This window comes from Thalassophryne amazonica, chromosome 8, assembly GCF_902500255.1.
Source record: "Thalassophryne amazonica chromosome 8, fThaAma1.1, whole genome shotgun sequence".
In the NCBI taxonomy this organism is placed as follows: Eukaryota; Metazoa; Chordata; class Actinopteri; order Batrachoidiformes; family Batrachoididae; genus Thalassophryne; species Thalassophryne amazonica.
In genome coordinates this window covers 56,796,354-56,822,751 of record NC_047110.1, presented here as the reverse complement: position 1 = coordinate 56,822,751, position 26,398 = coordinate 56,796,354, and the positions used below count along the sequence as shown (strand labels likewise).

The 26,398-nt window shown below is 40.5% G+C and overlaps 1 protein-coding gene across 1 annotated transcript in view; it reads left to right on the top strand.

Annotated features, from left to right (window-relative positions):
- Positions 1–6,334: 6,334 nt before the first annotated feature.
- The window catches only part of pkp3a (plakophilin 3a), a 52,815-nt gene continuing 32,751 nt past the window's right edge, over positions 6,335–26,398 (top strand). The window contains exons 1-4 of the mRNA XM_034176320.1: positions 6,335–6,605; positions 19,807–19,898; positions 22,686–23,449; positions 24,342–24,465. Coding sequence (XP_034032211.1) covers positions 6,419–6,605; positions 19,807–19,898; positions 22,686–23,449; positions 24,342–24,465 — 1,167 coding nt within the window. The 5' untranslated portion in view covers positions 6,335–6,418. The remainder of the gene's footprint in view (positions 6,606–19,806; positions 19,899–22,685; positions 23,450–24,341; positions 24,466–26,398) is intronic.

Here is a 26,398-nt window from a genome sequence, read left to right as displayed (position 1 = left end):
ATATAAAGTGCCTTGGGGCAACTGTTTGTTGTGATTTGGCGCTATATAAAAAAAAAATTGATTGATTGATTGATTGACTCAGTGGCTGAGTTAGATTTTCTTTAAAAAACATGCAAATTGCTATTTTAGGGTTTTGTTTTATTTTGTTTTTAAACTGAGCAAATAATTTGTTTTAGAGTGTGGAATACTCCAAAGAATATTTCACTTCTGTGGACTGATCCTCATAACGTGTAATGAAATCAAAATACCAGCATGGCTGCAGCTTTGAACACTGTTACAAACAGCCCTGGCCTCCCCTATTACCATTATAACTGGTCTGCTGTCCCAATAAAGATCACAGCTTTGACCCCCTAAAACAAACAAAAAAAAACATCACTCATTCATTTTATCTTAAATTTTCATCCTCGTTTCCACACCAGGAGCAACATTCGGGAATAAATCCGAGCAGCTCGTCAGCTCACCTGAGCTGAATCCAGAGGAGTCAGTCCACAGCTGGCAGAGGTGGATGCGCTTCTTTCCACCCCGCAGTAAAGAGCGCAGATCAGCAGCCTCCGTGACGTGTGCGCGCTGACAGTGTGAATGAAGCCTGACACGGTTTATAACGAGTCAGACAAACGTCTGTCCTCCAACCGGGATGTGCAACTGTCATTAAACCACGAGAAAGATCTCATGTGCGCCTCCAAAAGGATCCCCGCCAAACTTTGGTGTCATTGATTTGATGAGTTTTGTGCCGTTTTAAACCTCCGAAGAGTTCTTCAACTTACTCCAGCAAAACACACGGAGACAAAATAAAAATAAATAAATATAACCCAAATGTCGTCGTCGCTCTTCCTGACTGACTGACAGCAGCAGCTGCAGCGTCACGTGTATCACTGACTGTAATCTAACGTTCCCGCATTTTTGTAGTAAGGGCTAAAATTCCGGCGCCCCAAAGCCATTAATTTTGGCAATGTTGATTTGCCAAATATTTATTAATTTTCCCTAGCAACTACATACAATTGGTTATTTCGCTGCACTTCAAGGGCGCTTTGAATGAGCGCCCAAGACGAGGAATGATACGTTCTCTGCTCCTGTCGGTGGAAATGCACTGTTGAATGAGAGTCAGTTGGAGGAAGTGTTGTTTTAATCATTCATATTACATGTAGGCAAATACTATTAAGTAAAACTGACTTTATATAATACTTTATATATATATATATATATATATATATATATATATATATATATATTATGACTTTTCCCCTCCACATCTAGGAGGGCAGCGCCCGAGCGCCCCCTATGGGCCAGCCGCCACTGGTCAAACATCATGTAACCAATAAAAAGGTAATATACTATATGCCTTCATATTAGGGTTTAATAAAAGCCATAAGTGTATCTTTAACCAATGCTTCAAAATAACAGTTCTATTATAAATATGCCCTATTTCAGTAAAAAAAAACTCACGTTATTTATTTATTTATTTATTTTTGCAACAGCAGCACATCGTTAGAGTTTGGTGTCTATGCCCTAAAACATCACTTCCCGATGTTTTTTTTCTTGTTGTATTGGGGAGTGGTGCTAAAAAGTGATGCAAATCATTTCACAGTTGGAGTTGCACGTAGAAGGTGGGGTGGAGGTGGAGGTGGGGCTGACATCAGGCAGCAATGTTGGCTTTCACAGGCAGAGGGGAGAGCTGGGAAACTGACTCATTTAAGGTGACCAATTCACCAAATCTGCATATGTCTGGAAGTGAGATGAAGCCACAGCACCCACAAGGAACCCACGCAAACATGGGGCAAGCATGCAAACCACACAGGAAAAAAAATACATATATATATATATATATATATATATATATATACAAAACCCCAATTCCAATGAAGTTGGGACATTATGTGAAATGAAAATAAAACAGAATACAATGATTTGCAAATCCTCTTCAACCTATATTCAATTGAATACACCACAAAGACAAGATATTTAATGTTCAAACTGATAGACTTTTTTGGTTTTGTGCAAATGTTTTCTCATTTTGAAATGGATGCCTGCAACACATTTCAAAAAGCTGGGACAGTGGTATATTTATCACTGTGTTACATCATAATTTGTGGTGTATTCAATTGAATATAGGTTGAAGAGGATTTGCAAATCATTGTATTCTGTTTTTATTTACATTTTACACAACGTCCCAACTTCACTAGAATTGGAGTTGTGAATATACGAGGGCTGTCAATAAAGTAAGGGTCCTTTTTATTTTTTTCAAAAACTATATGGATTCATTCATACGTTTTTACGTCAGACATGCTTGAACCCTCGTGCGCATGCGTGAGTTTTTCCACGCCTGTCGGTGACATCATTCGCCTGTGAGCACTCCTTGTGGGAGGAGTCGTCCAGCCCCTCGTCGGAATTCCTTTGTCTGAGAAGTTGCTGAGAGACTGGTGCTTTGTTTGATCAAAATTTTTTCTAAACCTGTGAGACACATTGAAGTGGACACGGTTCGAAAAATTAAGCTGGTTTTCAGTGAAAATTTTAACGGCTGATGAGAGATTTTGAGGTGATTCTGTCGCTTTAAGGACTTTTCACGGTGCGAGACGTCGCTCAGCGCTCTCAGCTGCCGTCATCAGCCTGTTCAAGCTGAAAACTTCCACATTTCAGGCTCTATTGATCCAGGACGTCGTGAGAGAACAGAGAAGTTTCAGAAGAAGTCGGTTTCAGCATTTTATCCGGATATTCCACTGTTAAAGGAGATTTTTTTAATGAAAGACGTGCGGACGGATCCGCGCGTCGGGACGCAGCCGTCGCGGTGCGGCGGCACAGGAAAAACACCTCCGTGTTGATAACCATTTGTAAAATCCAGGTGGCTTTTGATGGCTTTCAGTGGAGTGAGTATATGAGAAATTGTTTAACAGGCAGGACATGTTCCAACTTGTCCTTAAGGCTTTCAACAGAGGTGTTTTTCCTGTGGCGGAGCGCTGCGGCGACTGCGTCCTGATGCGCGGATCCGTCCGCACGTCTTTCATTAAAAAAATCTCCTTTAACAGTGGAATATCCGGATAAAATGCTGAAACCGACTTCTTCTGAAACTTCTCTGTTCTCTCACGACGTCCTGGATCAATAGAGCCTGAAATGTGGAGGTTTTCAGCTTGAAACAGGCTGATGACGCCGCCTGAGAGCGCAGCGCGACGTCTCGCACCGTGAAAAGTCCTTAAAGCGACAGAATCACCTCAAAATCTCTCATCAGCCGTTAAAATTTTCACTGAAAACCAGCTTAATTTTTCGAACCGTGTCCACTTCGATGTGTCTCACAGGTTTAGAAAAAATTTTGATCAAACAAAGCGCCAGTCTCTCAGCAACTTCTCAGACAAAGGAATTCCGACGAGGGGCTGGACGACTCCTCCCACAAGGCGTGCTCACAGGCGAATGACATCACCGACAGGCGTGGAAAAACTCACGCATGCGCACGAGGGTTCAAGCATGTCTGACGTAAAAACATATGAATGAATCCATATAGTTTTTGAAAAAAATAAAAAGGACCTATACTTTATGGACAGACCTCGTATATATAACATATACGTGTGTGTGTGTGTGTGTGTGTGTGTGTGTGTGTGTGTGTGTGTGTGTGTGTGTGTGTGTGTGTGTGTGTATAAAACCAGGAACAAATCTGACCCCAACCTCAAACCACAACAGGTTTAGTCTGTGAAGTTTTGGCACTACAGGGATTAACCAATCTCCTTGTGGGAATGACAGCGTCACACCGGGACACCCTCCTGTGGTTTCACACTGGATGAAAGTTTTTACAGTGACCTGAAGGAAAAACTCACACCGACCCCACATAATCAGCTGATTAAGTGAAAATAATATCTACAAAGCAAAGAAGAAAGTCTTAAACCTTTTTAATCAGAGCCGATAACAACCATGTTGATTCAAGTCACTACACGTGTAATTTAATAATAAGAGAAACTGATATTTGATAGATAACCACAATAAAACACTTTGACAGAGTCTCATATTCTATGCTTTAGGTCATCTGTTTTTATTTAATTCATGCTATGCAGGAAAACAAATCAGGAGTGCTGAAATTTATCCCTGAGGCCAGAAGATAACCTGAAATATATTGAAGGTCACAGAAACTTGGAAAATAGCTTTATTTTTATTTCCTAAAGCCTACGGTTATATATGGTGTATCTCTCTCACTCCCTCTCTTTCCCGCCCTCTGTTTCTCCTTCACTCACTCCCTCTCATTCTCTCTTTTCCCCTCACTCACTGTCTGTTTCTGTATTTATTGAGAACTCAATGCAATTTTTTAGGATGCTTGATGAAAATGCTGATTGTTATATGCAGTTAAATGCAAAAGTTTTATCTCTCTCTCTCTCTCTATATATATATACGAGGGCTGTCAATAAAGTAACAGTCCTTTTTATTTTTTTCAAAAACTATATGGATTTCATTCATATGTTTTTACGTCAGACATGCTTGAACCCTCGTGCGCATGCGTGAGTTTTTCCACGCCTGTCGGTGACGTCATTCGCCTGTGAGCACTCCTTGTGGGAGGAGTCGTCCAGCCCCTCGTCGGAATTCTTTTGTCTGAGAAGTTGCTGAGAGACTGGCGCTTTGTTTTATCAAAATTTTTTCTAAACCTGTGAGACACATCGAAGTGGACACGGTTCGAAAAATTAAGCTGGTTTTCAGTGAAAATTTTAACGGCTGATGAGAGATTTTGAGGTGATTCTGTCGCTTTAAGGACTTCCCACGGTGCGAGACGTCGTGCAGCGCTCTCAGCTGCCGTCATCAGCCTGTTCAAGCTGAAAACCTCCACATTTCAGGCTCTATTGATCCAGGACGTCGTGAGAGAACAGAGAAGTTTCAGAAGAAGTCGGTTTCAGCATTTTATCCGGATATTCCACTGTTAAAGGAGATTTTTTTAATGAAAGACGTGCGGACGGATCCGCGCGTCGGGACGCAGCCGACGCGGTGCAGCGGCACAGGAAAAACACCTCCGTGTTGATAACCATTTGTAAAATCCAGGCGGCTTTTGATGGCTTTCAGTGGAGTGAGTATATGAGAAATTGTTTAACAGGCAGGACATGTTCCAACTTGTCCTTAAGGCTTTCAACAGAGGTGTTTTTCCTGTGGCGGAGCGTTGCGGCGGCTGCGTCCCGACGCGCGGACCCGTCCGCACGTCTTTCATTAAAAAAATCTCCTTTAACAGTGGAATATCCGGATAAAATGCTGAAACCGACTTCTTCTGAAACTTCTCTGTTCTCTCACGACGTCCTGGATCAATAGAGCCTGAAATGTGGAGGTTTTCAGCTTGAACAGGCTGATGACGCCGCCTGAGAGCGCAGCACGACGTCTCGCACCGTGAAAAGTCCTTAAAGCGACAGAATCACCTCAAAATCTCTCATCAGCTGTTAAAATTTTCACTGAAAACCAGCTTAATTTTTCGAACCGTGTCCACTTCGATGTGTCTCACAGGTTTAGAAAAAATTTTGATCAAACAACGCGCCAGTCTCTCAGCAACTTCTCAGACAAAGGAATTCCGACGAGGGGCTGGACGACTCCTCCCACAAGGAGTGCTCACAGGCGAATGACGTCACCGACAGGCGTGGAAAAACTCACGCATGCGCACGAGGGTTCAAGCATGTCTGACGTAAAAACATATGAATGAAATCCATATAGTTTTTGAAAAAAATAAAAAGGACCGTAACTTTATTGACAGCCCTCGTATATATATATATATATATGACATCAAACATCAAAATGGGAAACATAACATGCAAATAATTGTGACAGTTTGTTTTTCCCATTTAAAATAACCAAGGTTTGTGGAACTGGTTGACATAATTAGATATTTGAAAATTTGATTTGATATAAAAAAAAAAAAATTGTCCCAGGGTACCCTAACATTTGCACAAAGGTTTTTTTAAAAAGCATGTTATTCATTCATTCATTTATATATGCTTGCTCCAATTAAGGCTTGGGGGGAAGGGTGACATATCCCAGCAGTCATAGGGCGAGAGGTGGGGTACATTTTTGTTTTCCTTTGCTTTCGGTGTTAAAAAGCTGATCTGTCTGGAGTTGTCAGGGATTTGAGTTCTGCTGTAGTTTTCAGTCAAAAGCGTCACGGCTTCATTTCCATGTGATTTCCAGTGACACATCCGAATATTATGTTCTTACTTTATGATTCATTTTTAAATCTCAGGTTTTTGTTTTCCCCCATGTTCAAAGTAAGGGTTTATGATCTCGGTGTAGACATGGCTCGGTCATGTGATCCAGCTCACCTGTGTGACAGGTAATCTGCTCGGCTGACGGAGGCTCCTCCCCCTCCTGCCCCTCCCCCACCTTCACCTCTTCCTCTCTTGTCCGCGTCCAATTCGTGCACCGCCAGCTGCGTTAACGATCTGCTGTTTGTCCGGACGTGTCCGTCTCCGTGTGCGATATGACCTCAGAACACGTCTTTCTGTCCGCTTTGCAGCCGAACACGCCGGTCACCACCTATGGACTCCCGTTGGAAAACCGAATCGGAGCCGGAAGCTCGTTGGACGAGAGCTCCAAAGCGCAGCGGGTCCAGCAGCAGGTCCAGAGGAGGCTGGCCGAGAAGTCCACGCGCCAGTACGCCGTGTCAGGTAAACAAACATAACAACAACAACAACAACAGGCTGACAGAAACGCTTCTTAAAATCTTGGTCCGACTTAAAAAGCACTAATAAAGTGTACACCTTTTTTCATTCCGTACGGAAAAACACTTTTTTTGTTCCGGTTTAGGCCCATTTTCTTTATATATATATATATATATATATATATATATGCGTGTGTGTATCAAAAAAGAAAGAAAATATATAGTTTAGCATATTTAAGATTTTCTAATGTTTCATTTTATACATATAAAAACGAAATATTCTAAAATCTTATTTATTACATTGTTATTAATTAATTTTTTTGAGGAGCTTGAATCAGAGCATATTTAGTATTTTTATTTGACATATGACATAACTTATTTATTAAAGTTAGGGTGGCAACTGCTTATTAATAAGATGGCTATTTTTATATTTGATCATGACAGTTGATTGATCAGTTGGCATGTGGCTGTCTGGCAGGTCAAAACCAAAACAAACAAGCAAAAACCATTTCAAATTTTCACCTATTAAAGTTGGAGAAAAATGACCAAGTTGTAGTGTTGTGTCCTATACACAGTTGGTGTTTTTCATATTTGTATTTACTTGATTGTCAAAGCTGTTGATTGTTTTTCCTGCTTCACTGCTTCTTATCATTTCATAGACCGTTTCAGGTGTGACTTTTCTTCTGTGGTGTCCCCGCTGCATTCCTTTGTGTTATTTCCCATCTGTATGTTCACATCACTGCAGGCAGTTTGTCCTCTATGCTGAGATGAACCTGAGCTTGTGCGTAGCTGCACTTGAGGAAGGGTTAATGTGTAACAGGCCCCAACAAGTGCTGTTTTATCAGTTTCACTGACGGCACACGAATGCCTCACTGTTAGAGTGGCTGGCAGGTTTTAGCAGGTTTAAGAGGTCGGATATTTGACACACGAGAGTTTCATGAAAACTGTTGCCTGTGTTGCGTGACGTAGCACGGTATGCAAACTGAGTATAGTCAAGATGTGCGACATGTTTGAGCCTAAGCATGCTGTCTGGTTCTGTGACAGTTCAAACGTCTCATTTCAAATGTGGCCTTAAGTGGCAGTTTCAGACTAGAAGCAAGAGGAGCAGCTTTATACTTACATCTCTTTTACTGTGTGTCCGGAAAGTATTCACAGCACTTTATTCACATTTTTATTATGGTACAGCCTTATTCCAAAATGGAGTAAATTCAGTTTTTCCCTCAAAATTCTACCCACAGAACCCCATAATGACAACATGAAAAAAGTTTTTTGGAATTTTTTGCAAATTTATTAAAAATGAAAAACTAAGAAATCACATGTATATAAATACATGTGATTTCTTAGTTTTTCATTTTAATAAATTTCTTTTCTTTGTTAATGCACCTTTGGCAGCAATTACAGCCTCACATCTTCTTGAATATAATGCCACAAGCTTGGTGCATGTTTTTTTGGGAGGGGGGGTAGTTCTCCAATCAGGTTGGATGGGGAGCGTTGGTGCACAGCCATTTTCAGATCTTTCTAGAGATGTTTAATTGGATTCGTGTCTGGGCTCTGGCTGGACCACTCAAGGACATTCACAGAGTTGTCCTGAAGCCACTCCTTTGATATCTTGGCTGTGTGCTTAGGGTCATTGAACCTTTGCCCCAGTCTGAGGTCAAAAGCGCTCTGGAGTAGGTTTTCATCCAGGATGTCTCTGTACATTGCTGCATTCATCTTTCCTTCAAACATGACACCTGGCATTCACACCAGAGAGTTCAGTCTTTGTCTCATCAGACTAGAGAATTTAGCTTCTTATGATCTGAGAGTCCTTCAGGTGCCTTTTGGCAAACTCCAGGTGGGCTGCCATGTACCTTTTACTAAGGAGTGGCTTTCGTCTGGCCACTCTACCATACAGGTTTGATTCGTGGATTGCTGCAGAGATGGTTGTCCTTCTGGAAGGTTCTCCTCTTTCCACAGAGGAATGCTGAAGCTCTGAGTGATCATTGGGTTCTTGGTCACATCCCTGTCTAAGGCCCTTCTCCCCTGATTGCTCAGGTTAGACGGGTGGCCAGCTCAAGGAAGAGTCCTGGTGGCTCTGAACTTCTTCCATTTACAGATGATGGAGGCCACTGTGCTCATGGGACCTTCACAGCAGCAGAAATGTTTCTGTACCCTTCCCCAGATTTGTGCCTCAAGACAATCCTGTCTCAGAGATCAACTGACAATTCCTTTGACTTCATGCTTGGTTTGTGCTCTGACATGCACTATCAACTGTGGAACCGTATATATATAGACAGGTGTGTGCCTTTCCAAATCATTTCCAATCAGTTAAGCTGTAGAAACATGATCAGTGGAAACAGGATGCATTTGAGCTCAATTTTGAGCTTCATGGCAAAGGCTGTGAATACTTATATACATGTGATTTCTTAGTTGTTTTTTTTATTTTTAAGAAATTTGCAAAAATCTCAAACATTTTCAAATTGTCATTATGGGGTACTGTGTGTAGAATTTTGAAGGGAAAAAATGAATTTCATCCATTTTGCAATAAGGCTGTAATAAAACAAAATGAGAAAGTGAAGCGCTGTGAATACTTTCTGGATGATTGTATTTGACCTTTGTATTCTGGGTTGTGTGTTGGCCTTCATCTCACTCTTCTGGTTTGAGCCAGCCCCTGAGGGCACCAACATGACCTGTCACAACACCCCAAGAGACACTCGTTTTGAGTGAAATAATGAGTAGAACAAGGTTTTCAAAAATGTTGTTTTTTTATTGAAGCCAGGCCGAGCATGACTACCCTTTACCCTCTAGCTAATCCAAAAAATATCATCATAGCTGTCGACCTTCAGACTGCTGATTGGACCACAGAGAGTAAAGAAAAAAAAACCTCAACAACAGAGAATGGTGTTCTGCTGGTTTGTGGTTATTGAGAAGTTAATCAGCTTCTCAGTGACCACAAACCACCACAACACTGTTCATGTATTCTTTACATGAACAGTGAGACTGCTCACAGATGGAGAAAACTCCCTGAAGACACCCCTTTGTCTCCTAACGTATGAAAATGGGCATTTGTGCACAGTGGAGGCTGTTTGTAGGTGCACAGGTCTGAACGGAAAGTGAGGGGAAAAAATTCTCATCATTCTTTGAGTTGTTGGCTTTACACTTGTTTAGTTGTGAAATAAAACAAAAGAACAAGAAACAGTTCAGTGATCACAATTTTCAGGGTGTGTTTTGTGTGTGTCTGTGTGTGCACACAGTAAATGCCTGCAGGTGTATTAGGTGTTGTCATTGTTTGGTTGGGGCTGAGCCAAATGATTTTCAGTCACTCAGATCTGCTCAAACTGGATTGATGTCAGTGGTGAAGGCCCCACCCCGCCTTTCTGCTCACACAGAGAGAAAAATGCCGACATGTTGTGGATCAACACTCTCATGATAGCGCAGTGAATCTGATTTCCTTCAGTTCACCTCACACCATGCTGCACCTCTGAGATATATATATACGTATATTTCTTTCATAAACCATAAAGCTCAAGATAACTCATTAACTATTAACTTTAAAAATTTCACTTTTCCATAATGGAAAAGTGAAATTAATAAGAGTATGGACCCTTGCGGATGTTATTTTTGACGGACAATTCTCAGGTTGTTTTCAACTTCTTATAATTTCTTAATACACGTATCTTTTATACAAATTGACAATGTATATCGGAGAATACATATTTCAAAGTAGAATGCCCATCTAAGTGTAAATGTTAGCTATAGTTTATGCTACTTTTAACCATCTATTTCTCCCACTTGGTTTTGACAGACGGCGTAACATCCGCAAGGGTCATTTTTAATTTAATTTTTTTGTACTTAAAATTGACTCAAGGGCCTTTTATTTACTTTTAATTTTTCATTTCATGGCTTTTCTATTGACTAACGCACAATGCAATTGCCTTGAGGTTGGTTTGAAAAAAATATGACCTGGTTGAAAAAGTGAGGTCCAATCGTGTTAATATGTGATGAAAAAAGTGGATTTTCCAAACTTCTTTTCAATTTTTCTTTATTTTATGAGCAACGAAATACACTCAAATTATGCATACTATATACATTAGTGTTAACAATAACAAGCATTTCTATTCAACAATCCATATTTAATAAACACATTCATGAAGTACCTCAGGTGTAATATAACGGTTTAGCATATTGTGAGCTATATATATATATATATATATATATATATATATATATATATATATATACACTCAACAAAAATATAAACGCAACACTTTTGGTTTTGCTCCCATTTTGTATGAGATGAACTCAAACATCTAAAACTTTTTCCACATACACAATATCACCATTTCCCTCAAATATTGTTCACAAACCAGTCTAAATCTGTGATAGTGAGCACTTCTCCTTTGCTGAGATAATCCATCCCACCTCACAGGTGTGCCATATCAAGATGCTGATTAGACACCATGATTAGTGCACAGGTGTGCCTTAGACTGCCCACAATAAAAGGCCACTCTGAAAGGTGCAGTTTTGTTTTATTGGGGGGATACCAGTCAGTATCTGGTGTGACCACCATTTGCCTCATGCAGTGCAACACATCTCCTTCGCACAGAGTTGATCAGGTTGTAAATTGTGGCCTGTGGAATGTTGGTCCACTCCTCTTCAATGGCTGTGCGAAGTTGCTGGATATTGGCAGGAACTGGTACACGCTGTCGTATACGCCGGTCCAGAGCATCCCAAACATGCTCAATGGGTGACATGTCCGGTGAGTATGCCGGCCATGCAAGAACTGGGACATTTTCAGCTTCCAAGAATTGTGTACAGATCCTTGCAACATGGGGCCGTGCATTATCCTGCTGCAACATGAGGTGATGTTCTTGGATGTATGGCACAACAATGGGCTTCAGGATCTCGTCACGGTATCTCTGTGCATTCAAAATGCCATCAATAAAATGCACCTGTGTTCTTCATCCATAACAGACGCCTGCCCATACCATAACCCCACTGCCACCATGGGCCACTCGATCCACAACATTGACTTCAGAAAACTGCTCACCCACACGACGCCACACACGCTGTCTGCCATCTGCCCTGAACAGTGTGAACCGGGATTCATCCGTGAAGAGAACACCTCTCCAACGTGCCAAATGCCAGCGAATGTGAGCATTTGCCCACTCAAGTCGGTTACGACGACGAACTGGAGTCAGGTCGAGACCCCGATGAGGACGATGAGCATGCAGATGAGCGTCCCTGAGACGGTTTCTGACAGTTTGTGCAGAAATTCTTTGGTTATGCAAACCGATTGTTTCAGCAGCTGTCCGAGTGGCTGGTCTCAGACGATCTTGGAGGTGAACATGCTGGATGTGGAGGTCCTGGGCTGGTGTGGTTACACGTGGCCTGCGGATGTGAGGCTGGTTGGATGTACTGCCAAATTCTCTGAAACGCCTTTGGAGACGGCTTATGGTAGAGAAATGAACATTCAATACACAAGCAACAGCTCTGGTTGACATTCCTGCTGTCAGCATGCCAATTGCACGCTCCCTCAAATCTTGCGACATCTGTAGCATTGTGCTGTGTGATAAAGCTGCACCTTTCAGAGTGGCCTTTAATTGTGGGCAGTCTAAGGCACACCTGTGCACTAATCATGGTGTCTAATCAGCATCTTGATATGGCACACCTGTGAGGTGGGATGGATTATCTCAGCAAAGGAGAAGTGCTCACTATCACAGATTTAGACTGGTTTGTGAACAATATTTGAGGGAAATGGTGATATTGTGTATGTGGAAAAAGTTTTAGATCTTTGAGTTCATCTCATACAAAATGGGAGCAAAACCAAAAGTGTTGCATTTATATTTTTGTTGAGTGTAATTGTACTACAATTTCAAACTAGCTTGCAATAAAAACATGTAACTTGAAAAATTGACCTTTGTGTTACACTTTCATAATAGTTTAGCATATTGTGAGCCATATATAATGTGTGTGTGTACTAGGTGTGTTGCCTGTGGGGATCCATGGGCTCTAGATTGGGTAGTGTCTATAAAAGGTAGCTGACATTTTTCAAGGGTGGTAATAAATTAAGCAATGAGTTGAAATGGCGTGTGAGTCCAGAATGATTTTAGAACCTTAGACCTCAACAATTTTTAGAAGAGGAGCTCAACCCTTTTATGTTCCGCTAATTGTGTAATTTTTTTTAATGTTAATTTACTGTCTTGATATATTTATAAATTGTTTAGGTTGTTATTATATACACACTATTATTATTATTCATCATCATCATTATTTTTATTTTATTATTACTTCTATTTTGCCATTTGATTTTTAAATGGACCACATTGGAAATATATAAAGTGTTATAATAAAAATATATAATAAAGTGTTTTCACTTTCTTGTGTCATCCAAGATGATTTACTGTGGCTGAAGACATTAAAACCACTAAACATTTCACTCATGGCACTAACAAACTTAAGTCACTCATTGTAATTGCAGCATGAGACTTATCTAAACTGGTAAAACCAATTGAGCTACAAAAACACAATAAATCAATAACACTAATAACACTGTTAAACCAACATAAACCACAATACCATTTAAAACCTCAAACCTCCAAACCCCCATCTGTTGTTTATTGGTTAGATAAAATTGCTAATTTCTCCCAAAGTATTTGTCCTATCAACTTTCTGTTTTCGCAGTGTTCATCCTTGACCCAAAATACACAAGCATGCCAAACGGCAAATGTCAGCTCTCCCTGATTTTTGCGTGATCGAAGTCATACTTACGCACACACACATGCACACAGAGGCCACTTGGCTAATATAATGTAGATATATGGCCTTTTTCTCACTCTTCTAGTTTAAGCCAAAGTTACCTGTTACAACACCTCGAAATAAACACATTTTATTGAGTGATATGCTGACAAGAGTAGAAGAAGAAGAGATGTCACAGAAAATATGTTACTTGAAGCTCTAATGCTTTTATATGTGTGTATTAGGGATGGCATAGTATCATTTCTGATTTCTGGTACAATGCAGATGCTAGAACTATTAGTAACTGTTGATAGCCATATCATAGGGACGGAGAAGAGAAAACCTAACAAAACAGGACATCAAACTGAAAATATGGGGTATGAGAGAGCTCTGTTTTGCTATATTTTTGTCTGATTGAGATGGTTTGGACGTGCAGAGGAAGGACCCAGGGTATATAGGAACAAGGATGCTGAGGGAGGGGTAGGTATCCCCCAGTCAGAGGTGGTTAATGTGGCCCGGGTGAGGGAGGTTTGGGGACCCCTACTGGAGCTGTTGGTCCCCCGACCCGATCCCGGATAAGTGGTTGAAGATGAGTGATGCTGAGGATGGAGCCACCAGGCAGGAGGTGAAGAGGGAGGGCAAAGAGGAGGTTATGGATGTGCTGAGGGAGGACATGTGGGTGGTTGGTGTGACAGAGGAAGATCCCGAGGACAGGATGAGATAGAAACGGTTGATGTGCTGTTGGTGACTCCTAATGGGAGCAGCCGAAAAATGAAGAAGAATAAGATGGTTGCAAATGTGGCTGACTTGTTGAAGAATGCATGGGAAGTAAAAGACTTTTGGATCATTACAAATACTTTGATTTGTAAAGTACCAAGTAGTCACACAGTGAGGAGAATAAACAAACAAACAAACATGTATTAGGAGTTGCCTTGGCATTTTTGGATGACAATTGATTATTGTCTGGCATATAAGTCTGTATTATCAGCTCTTTGGTTTGGAATTTTTGTGAATTGTTGTAGCATACTTTTGTATTATTGGTATTTATTCTTTTGAGCAGGGGTGTTGGCCAAGTGGTTGCTGTGGAAGGTTCCCGGTTCAACCCTCACCCCTGCCACATTTCTCCATGTAATGTGGAGTTGCGTCAGGAAGGGCATCCGGCGCAAAACTTGTGCCAAATCAACATGCAGTTCCATATGAAGTGAAAACAAGGGAGCAGCCGAGGGGACTTACTTTTATTGTTTTATTATTAGAATTTATTTGTTTTCTCCTTTGATTCCTGATCAAGTCCTATATCAACAGTCATTATCCATCCATCCATTTTCTATACACACTCCCTCCATCCGGAGGGAACCCACGTAAACACAGACATGCAAACTTCACAGGTGGGAATCGATCCCAGGACCTTCTTGCTGTGAGGCTGCAATGCTAACCAGTAAGCCATCATGCTGCCCTTAATTAACCCCCTACCACCCGCCTCATTTTGGCTTGTCAGTATCTCACAAATAAAAAGAGAAATTTCCCATCGATGGAATATACAGGCTTAGAAGGGGTTTTAAACAGTCATTGTTATTGTTATTATTAAGGAATGTGTGATTTTTCATTATATAAGTCACACTGGAATATAAGTCGTAGGACCTCCTAAACTAGTTTTTAAAAAGTCTGACTTATACTCTGGAAAATACAGTACTTTGAATTGGATCCAAAAGTCTTCTCTTTAAGTAACTCCATATTAGTTAAGTGATAACTGTGTTCTTGTGCACTTTCTGTTTTAAAAAAAGATGGGAAACTTCACAAGATGCAGGTCGTTTGTAAAGAATGCTGTGCTGCTAAACCATACGGCCCTGCTGCTCCACTCGGATATTCCTCAGATTATAAACCTCCAGAAAAACTCTAGTGAGAAAAGTATCTCAAATTAGTTTTGTCAAGGCGGTACTCTGTCAGTGAGTGACTCACTCTAAGTCACTCATTGAGAGTGATGTATTACTGTTTACTGTTTAAGTTCTGACAGTGTGATGAAGCAGGTTCCACATATGAGGGGACTGATTCCTATTCCATAATATTGAATCTGGTAAATTTGCTGCTTATATGGAGTAAAACAAATCCTCTGCCTCTAGCAGAATCAGAAGAAGAATACCATAGTATCATACTGAATTGCAGCTTCTTATTTTATATTTAATTTTTTTTTGTATAATTTCTTTGCATCATGTTGAATCACATCGTATCGCACCATATCACATTGTGAGGAATTGAATCGGCATCAAATACATATCGAATCGGGAACAGGGGTGAATCGTATTGCATCATATCATCAGTATTGTCATGTATCGTATCACTGGTAGTGTATCGAGATGCGTATGGAATCATTGTTCATAATGAGATTCACATCCCTACTATGAACACTTCAAAAGTTGAGTTGCTTCTGTTGTCACCCACACAACGGCTGGAACATTATGACTGTTTGTTAATTTGTTGATAATCTGACGTATTAAGTAGTTAACGAGTGAACTGGCTGACCAGCTGTCCATCTCACCAATCTTTTGTGGCATGAACAGTCAGCAGTTTGCTTTGTTTACATTGTGTAACTTGATTGAGTAGCTTTAACAAGATGGCAGCCTGAGCTACTTGTTACTGGTTAGTTGAGGCAGTGACTGTGTCTGCTGTAGTCATTTTTCATCTCTATGACTGATACCCATCCAGTACTGTTTCCCTGCCTTAAAACATCTAATCTATTCATAAATACTTTATCTGGATGTACGTTGCTAACTTAACCATCAAACAAGACATCAACTCAGAGTTTGATACAAATATTCTACTGTCCTAAAAGAAAACATGCATCGCCGACAACATGAGTCAGATCAAATTTTGTTCTTAATTTGTAATATCTGATCCAGGAATTTTAGCCGGTGTCAGACAGGTATTGATATGAAACACTGGGCTGGTGCACCGCTGGTATGTGGGTGATTCTTAGACTACAGGCACTTATTATGTCCTTTGATCATATTGTATGAAAAACAGAAAAAAGGGGAAATTTCACACTTTTATAGTTATCTTTACAATGAAAGCGTGTTAAGAAATTTGTTCTAGTAGTCTATGATGACTTTTTCACCTTTTTTCAGCATCATTATATGCAAATGTTGCCGTTTTGTGCTTGTCCCACACCCGGACTTTTGATCTTCAATGATAAAAATGAATGGTAAAAAAAAACGTTTTTTCTAATGTTTTAAAATATCTCTGAGTAAAATAATCAAAACATAATTGGGGTATTCAATGTCATACAACTGTTGTGATTTTTTTTAAACAAAATGTAGTTGTCCCACACTATTGCTGTAATTTCCACCACAACACTATAATGTCCCTTTAAACAGTTTGTATGAAAGATTGTTTGGGTAGTTTCTATGGAGATAAACAGTGACATCAGAGCACATGTATGTAGCGCCAAATCACAACAAACAGTTGCCCCAAGGCGCTTTATATTGTAAGGCAATGGTGTGGTGGAAATTACATTTACAAGGCCAATAGTGCCCGTAGTTAAAGAATCACCCATGTATGTATGTATGTAAGTATGAAGTGGGCGTGCTACATTCTATACCTCGTCTTAAATGTCAGTTAGACTTTGCTGTTGTCAGCCTGAGGTGTAATTGTGCTGACGTGTTGTAACATTGACACATCCATAATTAGTTGGGCAGTGGCTGCTAATAAGGCAATATTGCTCCAAACTGCAGGTTATGCACTTGCTAACCTCTTGCTCTCTAACCTTTGTAGCGCTCAGACGAACCTCTTTGTTTGTTGTGTGCACACACTGCAATAAAGTGTGTGAATTATATGTTGCATGCACATTGTATTGCAATGTGGCCTTGATTTATTTATTTACACCCCCCCCCCCCCACCCCACCCCATTTCTATGGCCACTTTGTGGTGGTGGTGGGGGGGGTCTATTTTAGAACAGAGCTAAATCAAAATCTAATGATTCATATTCCAGTGTATTTGTCTCAACCAAGTTTAATTTTTTTTAAAGTAATTTTTTTCTTGATGTATGAAGGTTTGACATGTGCCAATGCCTCTCTCTCTCTCTTTGTATATATATTTTTAATTTATTTTCCTTAGCTTAAAAGAATATCATGAAAATAAAATAGAGCAACTGTGTGTGTGTCTGTGTGTGTGTGCCTGTGTGTGTGTTGTTCTTTCCATGATTACACAAAGTAATTTAAAATTGAAATGGAAATTTGCAGATTATCAACAAAATATAATGGTTTCTCTTCCAGGATGGAGCCTTCCTTCTTGGTGAATATTGACTCCTTATTTATTTTTTATTTTAGTGGTTCTGCTCACACGCAAGCAAACAGATGTGGCTGAAAACATACCTTCATCAGCAGGGGTCATGAAAACGCCTGTGTGACTTCTAGCTGACACACACATTAATATAGTTGAGCTGCTGCCTGCATTTTGTTCGCTCTTTGCACCGCACCTGCTGTCAGACTCCTCGCTCGCCTGTAAAGTCGCTTGGTATTCTTGTGGAAGAGGAGAACACTTTCACATTTTGGGAGCTGAGCGAGTGGCTACATGTGTGAGAGGATGATTAATCCTTTCAGGCTTTGACAGAGACGGACTGTGTGGGTGAATGTTACTCCTCCTGTGGAACACAACACCTTCTTGTCATTCAAACTTTGTGGATGTCACACAGATGAGATCATTGTGAATTTAAGAAGTGGCACTTAGGCGTCATAGGCAACATTGTGACTAATTAATATGCTGTCTCTGAAAGAATATGCACTTTTTTTGCATTTCTAACTGAAACTGAATTTCACAATGTAAAGCTTCTAGTGTGTAGAAAAGAAAAATGCCCATTATCAATTTCTTATTGCCCAAAGTGACATTTTGGAATATATCTTTTTGCCAATCCACAATTTAAAACCTGTAAATATTTTGTTTATAGTAACGTAATTGAGTAAAAAAAATATATTATCCATCCATCCATTTTCGTCTGCTTTATCCGGAGTCGGGTCGCGGGGGCAGCAGCTCAAGCAAAGCCGCCCAGACCTCCCGATCCACACACACCTCCCCCAGCTCCTCCGGGGGAACCCCAAGGCGTTCCCAAGCCGGCCAAGAGATGTAATCCTTCCAGCGTGTCCTGGGTCATCCCCGGGACCTCCTCCCAATGGGATGTGCCCGGAACACCTCTCCAGCGAGGTGTCCAGGAGGGCATCCGGAAAATATGCCCGAGCCACCTCAACTGACTCCTTTCGATGTGGAGGAGCAGCGGCTCGACTCCGAGCTCCTTCTGAGTGACCGAGCTCCTCACCCTATCTCTAAGGGAGCGCCCAGCCACCCTGCGGAGGAAACTCATCTCGGCCGCTTGTACCCGCGATCACGTTCTTTCGGTCATGAGCCAAATCTCATGACCATAGGTGAGGATCGGAACGTAGATCGATCAGTAAATCGAGAGCTTTGCCCCCCTACTCACCTCTCTCTTCGCCACGATGGTCCGATACAGCAACCGCATCACTGCAGACGCTGCACCGATCCGTCTATCGATTTCACGCTCCATCCGTCCCTCACTCGTGAATAAGACCCCGAGATACTTAAACTCCTCCACTTGAGGCAAGGACACTCCACCGACCTGAAGAGGGCAAAGCACCTTTTTCCAGTCGAGAACCATGGCCTCGGAGTTGGAGGTGCTGATTTTCATCCCGGACGCTTCACACTCGGCTGCAAACCGCCCCAGTGCACGCTGAAGGTCCTGATTTGACGAAGCCAACAGAACCACATCGTCCGCAGACAGCAGAGACGAGATTCTGTGGTTCCTAAACCAGACCCCCTCTACACCCTGGCTGTGCCTAGAAATTCTGTCCATAAAAATAATGAACAGAACCGGTGACAAAGGGCAGCCCTTGCGGAGGCCAACGTGTACTGGAAACAGGTTTGACGTACTACCGGCAATGCGAACCAAGCTCCTGCTGCGGTCGTACAGGGACCGGATATCCCTTAGCAAAGGACCCCGGACCCCGAACTCCCGGAGCATCGAAAAAATATATATTTGTATCAAAAGTATTTTGTACAGTAACAAAAGATTTTACACCATTCTTGTTATAGTCTGAAAATAACCATTAAAAGTATTTATTTAAATAAAATAACTATTAAGTATTTGTCTTCTTTTCTGTTTTGGTATGACCCTCAGTGGGCAGCTGAGACTTCTTTCAGAATAATGGGATTAAAAATGTGAGCTCTGTTAAGTTTTGTGATGTGTACATGGAACAAAAGTTAACACAGGGGTGGTTGTAATGTATATACAAAATCCACTCTCAGCTCAGGCGAGAAAAGGCAAGAAGCCAAATCCTTACTATCTCTGTTAAATAATTTCTGCCAGTTTTATTATGAGGAAGTGTTGTTTGTGCAGACTGTTTTAAGTCCTACATTGACTACATACACTTTCAGCTGTATTTTGTACTCATTGTGTTGCATTAATCATTTAATTATTTGCTTTATTTCAGAGTATGGCGGATCCTCACCAGCGAAATATCAGACCTACAACCCAAGTTTCAGCTCAAAATCTTCTTTTATGTACACAGGCTCTGGCACAATGGTGAGTAAATGGGTCTTCATCTTGTATGTCGGCCAACAAATCTCACCCTGTGGGGTTTTTTAGGTCAGCTGGGGACACAGCAAGTGTGATATTTCACAACGGGCTATGATGAGATGAGCTCGGGGTTTGAAGTCCAACCTCGAGATTCCTCTCTTTCAAGACATAAGTGAAAATCTTTAGGTTTGTCCCAAAGATGTTTGAGCTCTGACTCTGAACAAACTCTCAAATAGCAAATTTCACGTGGTAATTTAAATGTTTACTGGTTTATAGTAAACAGACCGTATTTAAGTGCTCTAAAATGAATTAAATACAGTCAGTACCTTAATGGCATAATTTTTGTCATTTTACTTCTGCGCACTGCCATAGTGGAGTTGGGAAGAAGAAGGCAAAAAGTACTTATGGACCTGGTTGTACTGTGGAAGAAATCATAATGGATGTGATGTTTGTGTAGCCCAGAAGATAAGTGAAAAACTGTTCAGATTGTTATAAAATGTTTTAAGGCAAAAACAACAACAAAAAACTTTCTTATTATGAAAATGTTAGTAGCCAAGATGATTTTAACTGGAAATGACAGCCATCTTGAAAAATGTCAGCCATGTAGATTTTTTTTTTTTTGTGGTTAATGACACTTTTGACAAAGTCAACTCCAGTTGGGGTTTGAATCATAATTTTAACTGTTCCTCTATATGCTGGGCTATAATGGCTTAAATGCTGGGCTGTTGTACTCAGATCTGCTTTTTTTATCAGGATTACACAGTGATTTAATTGTCATTACCACTGGTGAAAAGGCTGGGTGTGTCATCAGCTACAAACTATAGAGATCCAGATCAAGATGAGGGTCAGTCCATGTCAGTTCATGTTATTTAGCACCAAAACTGTACAGTATTTTGGTGAATTGAGAATTTATCTGTTTAAACTTTTTTTTTTTTTGGATTTTTAAATGTAAATAACTGTTTGAGTTTAATATTTTATAAATATACACTAATCTCCAGAGCAACACAATGTGTGAGGACAGAAATGAAAGTGTTTCCAGCAAACTGACTATTAATGATCAAATCTTGAAAATTGGCAAAATGGACATTCTACCCCTCCAAAGGATGTTATTTAATACAAAAACACAAAATCTTACAAAGTGTATTTTGTTTCATTTTGAGTCAAAATATCTAATTACACTTAATATAAGACACAATCACTGTCAGTAAAACTTCAGTGTGATGTAAGGACTTGCTTTTCACTAATGCATCTAAATCATGTTTAATAACAGTTTATTTCATCTCAGATTTGACTCAAAACAAGATGTTCTCAACATGGTTTCATTTAACAAGACACATTAGTGTCTACATACAAGTCCTTAAATGACACTGAAATTTTACTTAAGTGATTTTGTCTTATATTAAGTGTAGATTTGATATTTTGAGCAGGAATTAGACAAATACACTTGGAAAGATTTTGCAACATTGTGGCACTATTGAGATAGTTCAATGTTTTAAAGTGGAACAACAGAATTTTAAGTTTTTGCTATTCTGACACAGCAAAATGTTGAGGACTGGTATGCAAAGACATCGCAAGTGGTCATTTCATATGTTAAGTTACAAGCTGCTGCCATGATGTCTTCATGTTGACAACCTGAATGGACCCACTGATGTCCATGCAATAACTCTGAAATAATAACACACCACAGGTAACCATAAATCCAAAGGTCTTTAAACACATACAGTAACACTGTAATAATAGTCAGCAGATAACTGCATATATTATAAGAATGTTTAATTTTGTGATGCAAACACCAAATTTGGCACAATGGTACTTCTTGGTCTACTTTTTGCAGTAAAAGCCATCAGCCACTTCAGTTTTCAAGATGACACCCATAAGCATGAATTTTTGTCATACATTTGTACAGTCTTGGTTTTTTCAATGTTGTACCTGTTAAATATTGTACTGTGGACTAGGGGATATTTCAAATTGACTTCAGACAGTGTTTTCATGCTTTTTAGATACATTGTATATGTTTTTTAATATTGTAAGTGCACATGCATACTGCAGAACGTGTTATCGTGTTTGGGGTGTAGGGTTCAGTCGTAGATGTAGAATTTTTGCCTTTAAAGTTAGCCATGTTCTTTGGATGAACACTAGTCCTCAATTCTTACCTATGGATCCAAGTAGTTCCTTGTGCATGCAATGGCAACACCCCAGTAAACCTCATTGGCTTGTTGGCTAAACTAGGCAAAGATAGCACACATCTCTGTGATGGAGTTTACTTTGCTCCCATATCAGTGCGTGAAGACTGGAAACTTCCAGAATGCACTGTTGGACAGATGAAACAATGACTTCAACGTTATTACACCCCCCTCCCCCAATTAAAAATTAAAGTTTCATGTGGCTAACAGCTTATTTGAACAAAAGGACTTTTCAAGTCTTTATACCAGATTTAGTGCTTGCATCATCAACTTAAATATTCTTACACTTGTCTGCTGCACTATAAAAGGGCAGGAGTGCAGTGCTGTACTACAAGTAGCAAAGGGGAAAAGTGTTGCAAAAGTACTCAAAAGCTTCAGTGCCTCAGAGACAGTTTGGAATCTGGCTAAAAATATGGAACCGTGAGTCTTTAAAAACACTTTGATTAACACCGGGATTGTGTTCATTCTGTGATCGGCCTTGTTTTGCCTCAACAGGCTCAAAAAATGTTGATTTATTACATCAACATATTGGTGTTGAATTCTGTATGCGGTATGCTGGAACGTAACAAGTGGCTCAGCGCAAATATTTGTTTGTTGCTCCTCTCCACAGCCCACAAGCCAGCGCATGACCCAGAGATATGGCTTCAGCTCCAAGTCTGCTGCGCCAGATATGAACCAAATGCACAGGATCAGCGTTGGAGGTGGAGGTGCTAGTTTTTATCAAGATGACACACATATAGGGGGTTACCAAGGGACCATCAGGAACCGCATGACCATGACGCAGATTCCTATGGGCCGGGCTGAAATGGATTCTTCTGGGCATTCTATGCGCCAGCTTCAAGGTCATATAAACGCATGGTTGCCCGATAGCGATGCCGCCAGTATAGCCTCAGAACGAGATGCCACCTTCAGTCCACAGTACAGTCAAAACACACTCAATGGCTTCACCAGTCAGTTGAGGCAAGGAGGCGGCACCATGACCTATCAGCCATCCATGCGCCGATCTCTTAGTGGGACACTTTCTGGAGGCCAAGAGATGGCTGGAGGCGAGACGATGATCGTCCACACTTCTCAGTCTCGCAAAGGGCCATCGTACCGCACCATAAACAAGCTCAACCAAAGGAACAGGATGACTATGGGGTCCGTGTCTGGGGCCGGCACCATGCAGCACCAGATGTCTTTAGGAGGAAGCAGCTATGGGACTGGAGGGTTCATCGCATCTGGAATGGCCCCTGGTTCCCAATGCAACCTAACGATGCCACGCCAAGGCACCATGAATCGTGCCTTTTCAGTCAAAAGCATGCAAAGCGTGGGCAAGGGCATGGACGTCTTTGATGGGCAGGAGATGGGAGCCAGCTTGGGCAACCTCAGTGGGTGAGCAACTTGGGAAAATCACACGGTCTGCAGCAATTCGTATGTTTACAGATATCTTTTAACCAAAAATATGTGCTAATTAAGATTTCAGAAACCTGCCAGTCAAACCAGTTACATTTACATTTTTTTTTAATTTATTATGTGGTATTTGAGGATGCATTTTTATTTTCTGGAAAAATCAATAAGATCCCTTGGGCAAAGCTCTTAATCCCCAAGCTGCTTGCATTGTGCAGTTACATGTCAGTGTACAGTGTGCTGCCATGCAAAAGTGTGTGTGTTGGTGGCTCAAATGACTTTGACCTTCTGCTTCAGACGCTATAGAAATGCAAATTTAAAAAGTTGGGACAGTATGAAAAAAAGAACTGCATTATTGCTGCACTATTTCCTGGTCTCAGTCGGGAGGAAACAAAAACTAAAACTCTTAATACAAAAAACAAATCTTTACCTCGTGCTGAACAAACATCCCAACTCCAGTCATGTTCTGTAAACTAGATTTTATTGTGAGTTAGAACTGGTGTGTGTGCGCTGTGAACAGTGGCTTTCACACTGAAGAGCCGTATGTTGGGAGGTGGTTCTGTAGTGGAAGAACTGGTTTAGGTTTTGGGTGTGGCAGCTCAGTTTCAGGCCTCACATTTCACGCTTCATGTGGTTAGTTGGGCAGACTTTGAGATCGATTGATTGATTTATTTATTTTTTTGGGGGGGGGGGGGGGGACAAACACAATGAGTTTTCATGATAAGACAATAAAACTCATGAGTCTTTCCTGCAGCTGCTTGGGTGCTTTCAATTCACACTTAAATAAATAAAATTCTGTGTTTCCGTACTGTAGCAGAGCAGCGAAATGCAAGGTTTTCAGTTTCTTTGTTAAATTTGTTCATTTGCTCTTTGGCAGAATCAATAACTTGGACATGGCCACGGCAGTGCAGTACCTGAGAGAGTCCGACCCGAACCTGCAGGTCCTGGGGGCCGCTTATATTCAACATGAGTGCTACAGTGACACTGACGCCAAAAATGAGGTACTTAAAAACTGTGGTCACAGTCCCATGTGGGCTTTTTTGTTTGTTGTTTTAAATTTATGTCTTGAGAAGTTGTGTTGTGACATCACATTCCTTTGAGCACAGGCATCCACTGATGGATGTTTCACAGTTTTTGGTGACATAAAATTGTTGCAGAATTGTGTTGTTTTCCATTCATTCCCTGTTTGCGCACAATACATATTTAGCACTGCTGTGGTTTCCAACCTTTTTTCTTTGGATTGTTCTGCTCACCTTGGACAATCATTTTTTTCAAACAGTTAGTTTAGTTTGGAAATTATGCTCATTCTGCTGTTTATACTTAATGTAGGGTTTTAATTTATTTAAATGAATGTTATTTTTGATATGTATGGTTTTACAACCCCTGGCAAAAATTATGGAATCACCGGCCTCGGAGGATGTTCATTCAGTTGTTTAATTTTGTAGAAAAAAGCAGATCAGACATGACACAAAACTAAAGTCATTTCAAATGGCAACTTTCTGGCTTTAAGAAACACTATAAGAAATCAGGAAAAAAAAATTGTGGCAGTCAGTAACGGTTACTTTTTTAGACCAAGCAGAGGGAAAAAATATGGAATCACTCAATTCTGAGGAAAAAATTATGGAATCATGAAAAACAAAAGAACGCTCCAACACATCACTAGTATTTTGTTGCACCACCTCTGGCTTTTATAACAGCTTGCAGTCTCTGAGGCATGGACTTAATGAGTGACAAACAGTACTCCAACTTTCTCTGATTGCTGTTGCCAGATCAGCTTTGCAGGTTGGAGCCTTGTCATGGACCATTTTCTTCAACTTCCACCAAAGATTTTCAATTGGATTAAGATCCGGACTATTTGCAGGCCATGACATTGACCCTGTGTGTCTTTTTGCAAGGAATGTTTTCACAGTTTTTGCTCTATGGCAAGATGCATTATCATCTTGAAAAATGATTTCATCATCCCCAAACATCCTTTCAATTGATGTAATGACAGCCATCTCCCCAGTGCCTTTACCTGACATGCAGCCCCATATCATCAATGACTGTGGAAATTTACATGTTCTCTTCAGGCAGTCATCTTTATAAATCTCATTGGAACGGCACCAAACAAAAGTTTCAGCATCATCACCTTGCCTAATGCAGATTCGAGATTCATCACTGAATATGACTTTCATCCAGTCATCCACAGTCCATGATTGCTTTTCCTTAGCCCATTGTAACCTTGTTTTTTTCTGTTTAGGTGTTAATGATGGCTTTCGTTTAGCTTTTCTGTATGTAAATCCCATTTCCTTTAGGCGGTTTCTTACAGTTCGGTCACAGACGTTGACTCCAGTTTCCTCCCATTCGTTCCTCATTTGTTTTGATGTGCATTTTTAATTTTTGAGACATATTGCTTTAAGTTTTCTATCTTGACGCTTTGATGTCTTCCTTGGTCTACCAGTATGTTTGCCTTTAACAACCTTCCCATGTTGTTTGTATTTGGTCCAGAGTTTAGACACAGCTGACTGTGAACAACCAACATCTTTTGCAACATTGCATGATGATTTACCCTCTTTTAAGAGTTTGATCATCCTCTCCTTTGTTTCAATTGACATCTCTCGTGTTGGAGCCATGATTCATGTCAGTCCACTTGGTGCAACAGCTCTCCAAGGTGTGATCACTCCTTTTTAGATGCAGACTAATGAGCAGATCTGATTTGATGCAGGTGTTAGTTTTGGGGATGAAAATTTACAGGGTGATTCCATAATTTATTCCTCAGAATTGAGTGAATCAGTATTTTTTTCCCTCTGCTTGGTCTAAAAAAGTAAGTGTTACTGACTGCCACTATTTTGTTCCTGATTTCTTATAATGTTTCTTAAAGTCAGAAAGTTGCCATTTGAAATGACTTCAGTTTTGCATCATGTCTGTGATCTGCTTTTTTTCTACAAAATTAAA